This window comes from Scardinius erythrophthalmus (genome assembly GCF_964197995.2).
Source record: "Scardinius erythrophthalmus genome assembly, chromosome: 7".
In the NCBI taxonomy this organism is placed as follows: domain Eukaryota; kingdom Metazoa; phylum Chordata; class Actinopteri; order Cypriniformes; family Leuciscidae; genus Scardinius; species Scardinius erythrophthalmus.
The window spans coordinates 21154862-21167257 of NC_138227.1; the positions used below are offsets into that span (position 1 = coordinate 21154862).

General features: G+C 39.7%; 1 protein-coding gene across 1 annotated transcript in view; it reads left to right on the forward strand.

Annotated features, from left to right (window-relative positions):
- The window catches only part of ankrd13b (ankyrin repeat domain 13B), a gene marked incomplete at its 5' end in the record, with an annotated part of 28856 nt that extends 17210 nt beyond the window's left edge, over positions 1 to 11646 (forward strand). The window contains 14 exons of the mRNA XM_081370833.1: positions 1352 to 1487; positions 2283 to 2407; positions 2799 to 2844; positions 2952 to 3095; positions 3320 to 3548; positions 3764 to 3830; positions 5134 to 5215; positions 5999 to 6063; positions 6189 to 6319; positions 7830 to 7987; positions 8101 to 8277; positions 8546 to 8709; positions 9142 to 9218; positions 10025 to 11646. Of these exons, the coding sequence (XP_081226959.1) occupies positions 1352 to 1487; positions 2283 to 2407; positions 2799 to 2844; positions 2952 to 3095; positions 3320 to 3548; positions 3764 to 3830; positions 5134 to 5215; positions 5999 to 6063; positions 6189 to 6319; positions 7830 to 7987; positions 8101 to 8277; positions 8546 to 8709; positions 9142 to 9218; positions 10025 to 10220 (1797 nt within the window). The 3' untranslated portion in view covers positions 10221 to 11646. The remainder of the gene's footprint in view (positions 1 to 1351; positions 1488 to 2282; positions 2408 to 2798; positions 2845 to 2951; positions 3096 to 3319; positions 3549 to 3763; positions 3831 to 5133; positions 5216 to 5998; positions 6064 to 6188; positions 6320 to 7829; positions 7988 to 8100; positions 8278 to 8545; positions 8710 to 9141; positions 9219 to 10024) is intronic.
- Positions 11647 to 12396: the final 750 nt, after the last annotated feature.

Consider the following 12396-nt stretch of genomic DNA (forward strand, 5'->3'; position numbering starts at 1 on the left):
ACTTCTGCCATCTTTTCCTCTTACCTGTTATTCTTTCTGCATAGCAGGTGGCCAGAATGGTGCTTTCTTTCCTTCTTTCTGAAGGCTTTCTCAAGATTCTCATATACTGCAGTTAAAAGGATAGTTCACACAAAAATGAAAATGATGTCATCATTTACTCACCCTCATTTCTTTCTTCAGCGGAACGCAAACCAGGATATTTTGAAAGTCATTGAGATACTAAACAACACTGGACCTTAAGAGACATTCTTTAAATGTATCTTCTTTTGTGTTCCTCAGAAGAAAGGTGAATGTTGGAATCCAGAATCCAGCACGACTGGATTAGTGTCACCCTGCGTCCCAATGTGCATACTATCCATCCTAAATAGTGTGTAAGATAAGATTAAGTTTGTCCCAAAGCAGTATGTTTGAAAAGAGTATGCCAAAAGTCCCCGGATGGTTTACTGTTTCTGGTAGATTTTCGAAGTGTGGATCCATGCACATTGTAACAGTTGGTATTGCCCACAACCCATCGCGCTTTGGAAGATTTGGTTAAGAACTACAAACACGAATAAAAAGTGTAAAAAAAAAAAACAAAACTACAACATGGCAGATATACTGTACGTGACTGACGGCTAGAGTGGTTTAGATCAAGGGGTTTGAGACAGACATTTAGCTGAATGTCTGATGCATATGGCACACAAAATTGGAAACACTTCAGAAGTTTCGAAGTCGTCATCTGATTGGATGAATCCTACAGGATTTTCGGGAGATTTTTAACGGTCCGCCTGAAAAAAAAAACATTGTGACACCAAAACCCCTCATGGAAGAAGAAAGCCGTCATGTTTACAAACTGTGACAATGTGCGTTTAGGGTTTTCAAAAGTATTACACGCCGGTCTGTTATTGTAGGGACATTGACGTTACATTTTCACGCCCCTAAACATGACTCTGAACAAAACAAACTGTGATTGGTTGCTTTACAAGTCTCTGGGCGGTCCTTGGCCAATGAAAGCTGCTATGGAGTCCAGACCTTCTGCCGTTACTACTGGAGTAACAACTTTGATGAGGTACAGTGATGAACGAGAAAAATGAAAAATAGAAAGCAAAATTGCTCTAAACTGTTTCGGCCTCTATACATGGCTTAATAGAACAGTAAAAAAAAAATAGAGGGGAATGGGTTGGGACACAATGTCTTATTCAAACCTGTATTTTAGCACAAAAGCTCTGCATCTCTCGAGAACATGCGTGAACCACTAGGCCACAGCTCTGTCAGATCTCTGTTCTAGGGCAGAAACATAAAATTGTGTTTGTCAAATATTTTACTGCATGAAGTGGTCATTAAAACAAATCTCTCTCTCTATGTCTTAAAGATTGATTTAGAAGTGTTGGACCCACGGGGTCGGACTCCTTTGCACCTGGCCGTAACACTGGGTCATTTAGACTGCGCCCGTCTGTTAGTCCAGCATGGAGCTGATGTCAGCAAAGAAAACAGAAATTGCTGGACAGGTAATACAGCAAGAAACTCCAGCCACTTTCTGGCCAATATGATAAGCCAATAATTATTTACACTACCGTTCAAAAGTTTGGGGTCGGTAAGATTATTTTTTTTTTGTTGAAAGAAATTAATTCTTTAATTTTTTTAAATTATGCTTTAAATTTAAAGCAGCACAACAGTTTTCAACATTGATAATAAGATGAAATCAGCATATTAGAATGATTTCTGAAGGATCATGTGACACTGAAGACTGGAGTAATGATACTGAACATTCAGCTTTGATCACAGGAATAAATTACATTTTAAAATAGAAAACATAGAATATTTTAATTGGCAATAATATTACACAATTTTAGATCAAATAATTGCAGCCTTGGTGAGCATAAGAGCTTTAAAGGTAGTAAAGGCCGATAACTGATTTCTGGAATATATTGAAGTTCTATTGTTTTAATTATAATAATAATACATTTTATTTATACGCACTTTTCTCAGACCCAAAGCGCTACAACACAGAGTAATAATAAGAATAAAAAGGAAGTCATTGTGTTTAAATAAATTCATAATAAAACTCCAAAAAATGTATATATTTTTTTTTAAATGGTACTGGTAAATTTAGGCATATCATGTACAGAATAAAAATTATAGAAAAAGCATTAGTGTTTATACATTTATTAGTGTTTTTAAAGATTAACTTTAAGTGAGCATTTAATGATGGCAAAGCTACTGAATAAATAAAGTAAATAGCATAAATATATCATGCATCCCTAATTTTGGTGTCTCTTGAAACGTTACCTTCTGTCTGTCAGTGTTGCAGGAGGCCATTAGCACGCGTAACCCGGAGCTGGTGCGGCTGGTGCTGCGTTACCGTGACTATCAGCGCACCACTAAGAGACTGGCAGGGATCCCGCGACTGCTGGAGAGACTCCGACAGGTAAATAAACCCTGAACCTGTTAATGACAAAACAACCAGGCATGAGCTTAACAAACAGCTTCGTAACAAGCACCTGCTGCCTGCACACCTGAGCCCTCATTCCAGTAGATTCTTGCATACAGATATACAAACAAACAGGTTAATAGGGAACCACTGGGTTTGTTTGCAAGACCTCTCTTTTCCTTGTCTTTACCAGTTTTTCTCTCAACCTTGAGCGCCCCTGTAGCTTTCTCCCTTTTGCTTATGATGGATGTGCGAACTCTCTGGTTCTCCCCGCTCCTCATCTCTCCGGGAATTTTATTATTCATGTCTTTCCCTGCAGAGCGATCTGTCTCTCACTTTCGGCCTCCCACTGTACACACTAACCTTCTCTCTCCCTCTTGTATTTCAGGCGCAGGATTTTTACGTGGAGATGAAATGGGAGTTTACAAGCTGGGGTAGGTCATACGTCCTGTAATCATCTGTAAATAGTATGTTTGGACAGGCTCTTCCTCTTTCCACATCCTCATGTCCTGCTATTGTTGAACTCTCCCTCTATTTCCAGTTCCGCTCGTGTCTCGTATCTGTCCGAGTGACACATATCGGGTTTGGAAGAGTGGCCAGTGCCTGCGGGTGGACACAACACTCATGGGATTTGAGCAAATGACCTGGCAAAGAGGCAATCGCAGCTTTATATTCAGGGGTCAAGGTGAGTGCGATGGCTTTTTTTCCTGCACTGATTTTGTTGCTGAACTGCCTGTTACCTTCAAATCAGATTTTGGGTTTGATCTGCGCTTTTGTTGTCAGTGCCACTTCTCGCTTAGCTTTCTTTCAAACAAGCCATCATTGGCATGGAAACAACCTCATTCTCACTTCGCCACAGTCTCTAATTGGCTTCCTTCCTTTTGCGCTCTCTCTCCACCTGTCATTCAGACTCCAGCGCCATGGTAATGGAAGTGGATCATGACAGACAGCTGGTGTTTTGCGAGACGCTGCCGTGCCACACTTCCTCTCCAGCCTCCCCTTCCCCCTCCCTCAGATCGTGCACAACCGCTTTGAACCTTCTGGGGGCGCTGCAGCCCAGCGATGAACAGGTGGCGGCTCGTCTATCCGCTCCCGTGGTGGCCACGCAGCTTGACACCAGGAACATCTCCTTTGAGAGGTGAGCACATAACATAACAATTGCCAAGTCATTGTCGGCAATTAAAATTTTAGACAGGAAGGGCATCGTAACCTATTATTTTGGCTTTACTGTAAAGCTGAGAGTGTGAGCCAGCACTTTTGGGATAAGCTTCATCATAAAATGTGTGATATTGGACTCACCTCTGTCTGCACGGCACGTCGGCCACCTGGTAACGTGCCCGGATGTCTCTGCAGGAATAAAACAGGCATTCTTGGCTGGCGGAGTGAGAAAACAGAGGTGGTGAACGGGTATGAATCAAAGGTATGGCTTATATCATTGTAAATCTCACTCAAATTGTTTTGCTGATAATATAAAAGAAAATGCAAAACAGATGAATTTCATTATATCGCTGAAAAATGAAAGATTTTATATATCAAAAGTTGGATGTAAAGTAGAGCCTACTTTACCTGCATACTTACAGTATACTCGTGTAAAGCAATATATACTATACATAGTAAATCTCAACTGCCGAACTTTTTATTTTGTTGCAAAAAAACAACTAAATTATCACTCAGCTCTTTATATACAGCTGGATATACTGGATATACACACACTCATACTATATATGAGTATGGTATAGTACCGGTATTTTATTTTATTTTATTTTTTTGGGGTTGTGAAGTAATTACTTATTCAAAATAAGTACCTACTCAAGAGAGTATGCAATTTCGGACACAGCCAGGGCTTAAATAGAGCCAACTAACCAATCAACAAATAACTTAATTAATCAATGAAATACCATAGAAACAAGCTGAAACACAGGAAACTGAACTAAACGTGTCAAACCCACCCAAAACATAAACAGACATACTGAAAAATTAGGTCTACGGAAAAATTCAGTTAAGAATCACCACAGTATTCAGAAACACAAGTTGTACTGATGTATGATAATGGTAATTAAACACTTAAGCTGATAAGCCTTTTTCAAGTTTAATATCTCTTTTTATCTTGACAGTTATCCTTGGCTAATTGGAAGGCTGTTAAATTGTGCACTAATTAGCTGGCAAATTGACATACCCAACTATGGGTGAAGGCTTGGCTCATGAATAGTAATTAAGCTACTTGACTGGACTCCTGGAATGTTACCAAGCAACGTCTCTATGACCCAATTAATATTCATGCACTTATGCCTTGATTCACTTAGTGTTTCACAGTTGCAAACTTTAGCTCGCTTTCATCCATTGACCCGATTGGAAAGGAACCAATTGCTATGAAACAACATTCGGTTACACCCAATACACTGGAATAGAGTGCAGAGATGCGACATGACGTAACTAGACTGCACTCATTTCAATCTGCTAAGCTATCTAGTGTCTACACTACAGTCAGTAAAGCATGGCGTTGTGTAGATCGAGTATTAGATGCATTATGAATTCTTTATTTTCACAACTTAAATGCTCATGAAACTCAAAACCTGCTTCAAAGTTCTCCATATTTTGAAACGTCAAGTCCATGAACAGCATTCTCTTGTATGATAAGCGAGTGTTTTAATTTTGTCAGGGATATAATGTGGCAGATTAACAAACAAATGATCAACTAATATTCTCATATGTCTTTGCTTCAGGTTTACTGTGCCTCTAATGTTGAGCTAATCACACGAACACGCACTGACCATCTCACTGACCAGCACAAAACAAAACCCAAAGGTACGTTTGACCAGTTTGTTTCTCAAATCACAATCTTCACATGCCCACATTGACATTTATCTATATTTTCAGAAATCTCAATCACACATTTGAAATTATTTAATTAAATCAATACAATAACTGTTTGAAAGTTTAGGGTATGATTTTTTTTAAAACAAGTTGACGCTTTTATTCAGCAAGGATACATTAATGCGATCAAAAGTGACAGTAATTTTTTTAAATATATTAAAATAGAGAACCATTAAATTGTAATAATATTTCACAATGTTTTATTTTATTTTTGATCAAATAAATGTAGCCGTGGTGAGCATAAGGATAACATTTAAGGACAAAAATACTGTTTAATGTAGTTTTTTAAGCGCATATGCTGTTTTTTTCTCTCTCAACAAAACACAATGAGCGTGTGCATTGGTAGGCATGCCGTAGTGCAGGGATCAGCAACTCCGGTCCTGGAGGGCCACTGTCCTGCAGAGTTTAGCTCCAACCCTAATTAAACACACCTGAACAAGGCAATCAGTGTTTTCAGGATTACTAGATAGATACAGGCAGGTGAGTTTTTATCAGGGCTGAAGCTAAACTCTGCAGGACAGTGGCCCTCCAGGACCGGAGTTGCTGATCCCTGCCGTAGTGAATATGATGATTCATTATTTCAATGCCCACTGTTTTTTTTTCAAACAAACAGTGTCTTTGTCTCGTCTACTGTTACTGTGATGTAATACAGATCCTTGGGATTGTGCACATCTTCTGTAATATGACCTGCTGTGTGTTGCGTTTTTGTCTCAGGCGGCAAGACACCTCTGCAATCCTTCCTGGGTATCGCTGAACAACACATGGGGCCTAACAACGGAGTGAGTGAAAGGAGTCTGTCAAGAATCTGCTCATTTATCGTCAAGACATCTTAAGTGCTTTTCTAGTATTATGTCTCTTCTGTAGCCTCAAATTAAGTGTGTGTGTGTGTGTGTGTGTTTTACAGCACACAATGGTGACTCAGATATCCTGCCCCTCAACGAACCCATTGGCCTTGACGGCTGAGGAGTACTTTAATCCCAACATGAGTCAGAGAGACATTGGCCAGCCCTGTCACCTCACCACCAAAACACAAAGGTAGTGTTTCAACCAACACTGCTTTCATTTTCATTTTGAAACATTTTATATACCTAGATTATCTGCAGAAAATGTGGTCCTTTCCCAGTCCCATTCCACTCTCTCCTCTCCAATTGTTTCCCATCTCTCCTCAAAGAGTCCTATCAAAATAAATGCAAAAATATAAATATAAATATAAAAGGTTTATTTAAATGCAAACCCTAAGTATGAACAATAGTAATAATGATACTTACCCACATAAAACCATTACTAATGTGATGTGTTCCTCTTTGAATGCTGCACCTGGGAAACTTGTGACTCACAGTTGGGCATCTGTTATTATCATGTCACGCATTCAAGCGGGAAACATAACATGGAAGTAGCCTAAACAAAAGAATTATATTGTAAAAGATAAACCCAAATAACTACATCTGAATTCAAAATTACACAATTGTTTAATTTCCATCACTTATTTAAACATTGTATCAAAACTAAATGTTTGTAACATAAAGCAAACCATGAAAGTCGAGTGATTATACACTTGTTGTCTATCAGCTGTTCTGTACATCACACTTCTGTGTGAAATTGTTGAAATGCAGCAGGTAAATTAAAATAATTTGCCTTATCATTCATTACAATTCACTACAGATTTGCTTTCCGCTAACTGATATATAGATTATATATATTTGGTATTATCTAAATTATAGAATATTCAATTTTTAAAATCGACACACACTGTAAAAAATAAGTTGCTGCCTTAAATTTTCTAAGTACAATCAACTTGGATGTTTAAGTCATTTCAACTTAAATTACATTAAACTGACTTTAAAAATGAGTATATAGTATAATGGTACATAATATAAATAATACTAAAATGACACTGCTCTACTTCAAGGGCACATAAGATTACACTCTTTTCCTGGACTGCCAAGACTGTATGAGGTCACACAGGTGTCTCAAGGCCGTGACACGCCAAGTCGACGTCAAAGAACTAGCGGCGACGAAAGCCGTCTGGGACAGAAATCTGAGCTTGAACACTAAAGACTACAGGCGATTGCCAACTAGCTTGCGCGTTCTGCATCTGCGTGTAAGGAAATACCTGTCTATATCAGTATGTATGAATAGTCTATATTCTTCATTCACAAAGAGAAACCGATTCTAGGACTGCAGATATACAAACCGCAAACAAAGCAGCGCATGCTTACCATTTAGAATATCAATCATGTTGATCACTTTCTTCATTGCAGGCGGCCATTTTGAAATGAAAAGATTGGCGTATTGGAAGGCTCGAGATGACGTAAAATTAAAACAGCCCTCTGTCTGTTTTTATTTGTCATGCACGGACTCATGGCTAAACTGAACAGCCAATCAGAGCGATATGTCTCACCGACGGCCCTGCCGGCGACATTAGCCTGACTTAAATTGACGTGTGGAGCACACCACAAAAGTAGCCCGACAGAGACTCATCGATGGCCAACATCCGACCGTCAGCTTGCTGTGTCACGGCCCTTACATGAATGTTTTTTCCCAGGTTCAAAGCCAAGCTGTGGTTGTGTGAATCTCACCCTTTATCTCTGGAGGAGCAGGTGGCTCCTATCATCGACCTCATGGCCATCTCCAACACTCTGTTCGCCAAGCTTAGGGACTTCATCACCTTACGTCTGCCTCCTGGCTTTCCAATCAAGATAGGTAAGAGAAAGGGGAAAGAAATGGAAAGAACATGCTATATGTGTTTTCAAAGTATGGTTACAAACACATTTAAGTTATCAGGCTAATGCAACAATGACATCCCTTCACAACAGAAATTCCCATCTACCACATCCTAAATGCTCGGATCACCTTTGGGAACCTGAATGGTTGTGAAGAGGGTGTTTTGCCCCGGGTGGACACTGAAGGGGACGGACAAAAGGACAGTCCCAGGACAGAGACGCCGTCTCCAGGCAGCGACTCTTCCAGCGTGTCCAGCTCTAGCTCCACAAGTAAGAATCAACCTTTTACCATCAAGGAAATGTGCTTGTTAGAAGCTATTTAAGATGATGATCAGATTGAGAAATATGGTGTTACAAAATAATACCGTGTTCAGTTCAATTTTAATGGCCAGAGACTAATTGATTGGATAAATGTTTAATGATTGCATTTCTTATAGCGCTGTCTGTAGTACCGTTGTAACTCAGATCTGCTGGTCAATGCATTTAACTACAATATTCTGCACCGGTCCTCATGATTTTGTGTTTGTGTATAAATCAGACTCATGTCGTGGAGGAGAGATCCCACCTTGTGTTTTTGAGGCTCCGCGGGGCTACAGCGTTTTAGGAGGAAACCAGAGGGAAAACATTAGAGAAGAAGAGGATGATCTGCTACATTATGCCATCCAGCAGAGCCTGATTGAGGCTGGATCAGAATATGACCAGGTCTGAGATGCAATCACACACTTGCATGCTAACAGATGCACATAGGTGTCCACAAAATAGAGAAATATACCTTTTTACACCATGTCCTAACCAACCACGAAACAACATGGCGTCAAATTCATTTTCTTTCCTTACCGGATCCAAAAATGCTGCATGAAGTAACAAAGTCAAACAGTCATTCTGAGAATATTTGATGTTTAATATACAGCTATGAGGAGCCAGATTTTGTTGAGTATGTAAAGCCCTTATAATGCAAATGAGTTCACAAAAACATGAAAAGTGCCATTTCCTAGAGTAAAACAATTTTTTTTGTTATTGACTTCTTTAAATTAAAGTCTTACGATTCCTATAGAGAGCAGCAACCCTGGAAGTTAACATAACCCTTTACACTTCACCCCTCTTTTACACATACCCCATTTGTTTCACTCACAGGTGACGATCTGGGAGGCTTTGACCAACAGTAAGCCGGGAACACACTCTCTGTCCTGTGACCCCAGCCGACATGAAAGGTCTGCAGTCAGTATTCCGCTTCTACTGTCTCCTGTAGTCACATCTCACACATGACAGGCAGGGACAACATCACACTCTCATCACATTTACTGGAGCTATTGACACAGGCATGACTGTCAATACAGCCTCAGTGAAGCTCATAGAAATTCACTGGGGTTTTCATCTCTCTCTCCTCACCTCCGTTTGCTCCTCACAGTGTTTTAAAACAGGTTGAGATGCCGACATGAATCCGAAACAGTCACTTCACACTATTTGGATCACTTAAAAAGTGAAAGACATTTATAATGTTACAAAACATTTTTATTTCAAGTAAATGCTGTTTTTTTTTTTACTTTCTTTTCATCAAAAATATTAAGCAGCACCACTGTTTTTAACATTGATGATAATAATAAATGATATGAATAATAAATAATTGCATATTAGAATGATTTCTGAAAGACTGGAGGCTGCTGAATATTCAGCTTTTCCAAAAATAATAGAAAAGAGTTATTTTAAGTCGTACTGATATTTCACAATATTAGTTTTTTTTTTATCAAACAAATGCAGCCTTGGTGAGCAGAAGATACTTTTAAAAACATTTAAAACTTATGAACAAAAATGCCCCCCAAATTCGAGGTATAATTAATAACAACTGTCGTGATTATAGTGAAAATGAATAAAATGTGATTAATATAGTATTAAAATGTTCCTACAGCGCTGGAGAGATGACGCATATATTAATTCACATATATTTTATCACACTTTCAAAAAAACAATCTTCTGTTAGCAGAAATCTCAGTCACTTCTTTTCTTTTGCATTACCCAGAACCCCACAGCACAAACCCAGCTCCGTGGAGAGCCCTCGCGGCACACCGACCAATAAGCCACCGCGCAGCTACGACGAGCAGCTGCGTATAGCCATGGCGCTGTCCGCCCGAGAGCAGGAAGAGGCGGAGCTACGTCGAAGACGAGAGGAAGAGGAGCTGCAGCGTATCATACAGCTGTCACTCATGGAAAAGTGACAGGGCCATTGGGAAGCGAGGGGTGGCAGAGCATGTCTGGGGATCTGCAACCAGCGTGAACTACGATTGGCCACTCCCAAACGCCCCACCCTCTTCTTCCAAAGAACTGGAACTCTCCAATGAGTCATTCAGAATCACAGAGAACCCTCTGTCTTCACTCTGCAAGTTTACAAACACAAACTTACTAAACTCCTGGCAATCCACTGACTGATCAGTGATCTGCACCAGTCTGGTCTCCTAACGTGTGAATGTGCAATTTTGACCGAGACAGTCCTCGCTGCGTATCCTACAGTTGTTTCTTAAAGCCATCGTCCAAGCACTCACCCAGAGTTCCTGCATACTCACCGGTAGGTGTGAATTCTGGGGGAAATTGTCACTTTTCAATTTCACATTATGGATTTAAAGAAGTTTTGGTTGTTAATACACACAGTTCACTGCACTTGGATTGAGGGGTCATGACGTCTCCTAATAGAATGTGGGAGGGCACTTACACGCAAGAGTTAATGCTGCAAATCCACCTCGATTTGATGGGAATGCTGCATTCACAAGGACGTATGAAGAAAAACGCAAATGTTTGAATAAAAAAAAATACTTTTGCTGCATATACTCTAATGTCGGTACGTTAACCTGCTGAACTTTGAGAATCGCAGACAGGCGGGTCCAGCTATGATTTCGGAAATCTAATTTGATGTATTCCAATTTGATTTCAAACTAAAGACCTGTTCACACCAGCATCACAGTTCGGCACAAATTCACTGTAGGTGGAAAAGCAGAAACACCCCGCTACTTTCCGTTTCCGACATCTGCTTGTTACGGAGAATAAAGGAAGTCAAACCGCATCAGTATGTTTTCAAAGAGACGTTTAGATTTTGGTATTTGGTGTAGTGTTTATCAAACACCTCTTAGTGCAAGAGAGGAGAGAAAAGAGAGCTGGTTCAGGATTCATGTAACAGCAGCATCTCTGGGCACATGACCAAAAACTTGAATCTTGGTTGGCTTTGTGGCTTGAAAATGTTATTTTTGGTCATTCAAGTTAAAATTTTCACACATTGGTCTTGGTGTGAACAGGCTTTAATCCAGTTCTTTCCACACCCTCAAAATGAATCTCATGCAGTCACACCCATAAAATCCTCCGCCATACTTTTTGTAGTGTGCAAGCGCCCTAAAGGGAACGTCAAACCCTGCGTTGTGATGACAGCAGGTTGGCACCCACCCTTTGCGCACTATTAACGGCATGATTTTTAATCATTAGCCAGATTGATAATCCGAACACTAGAGAAATTATTGTAATGGCACAACTGACAGTTAATAAGAAGAGCGAATGGAAAAAAACAAGCCATTTTCAGGTAAAACGACTAAATGATTCCTTTGAATCTGAATCAAATGCTCATTGCAATATTCATCATGTGTCCTAAATGCACTTTTCAGAAAAAAAAAAGACATTAATTGTTCATTGTTCTACTTCAAATGGTGCTAAGTTGATCTTTCATATCAACTCTTGGGTACTTTAATCAATGTAATTGTCACGACATGCATTCGTCCGTCTGTTCACTCACTCGATAACACCGTTTCTTCCCCAGCCTCTCTTCAGTGCTTCCTTCAACATACCCATCAAAGCTCATTGTCTCATGACTGGAACACCTGCGGTAGCTAATCAGAAATCTAATTGTGCTTTTATAAGGGGTGCCAGTTCTGGAATAAAACATGAAAGGAGGAATCACTCACAGAGATAATGCCCTGAGCGCAGACGAAGGGGAAAGTTTTATTGGAGAATCTTAAAATAGATCCGTCTCCTTAGTCAGATTTATTCTGGGCCTGATTGACGTGCCCTCAGGGTTTGACGTATCAGGTGAATCTGAAAAACAAATTAGGAAACATGGCCATACTCCACTTCTGAAAAGCTTCGATGTAAAAACACAAGGGATTAACCATCAGTTTTCAAAGGAAGCGGATCTGATGGCACTGTCTAGAGACAGAGCTAATAAACACGTAGGATTGATCTTGTGATTGTGTGACTCGTGAATGCCTGGGTTCAGAAATGCTTGATATGACTCAATGTTTTAGTATAACATATAATAGCATTATTTATATTTAACTTTATTTATTTTTTATTTTTTTGGAATTTGGTTGATGCTGTGGTTTGTGTGGAGTGCTGCTGTTGTGTCTGTATGTGACT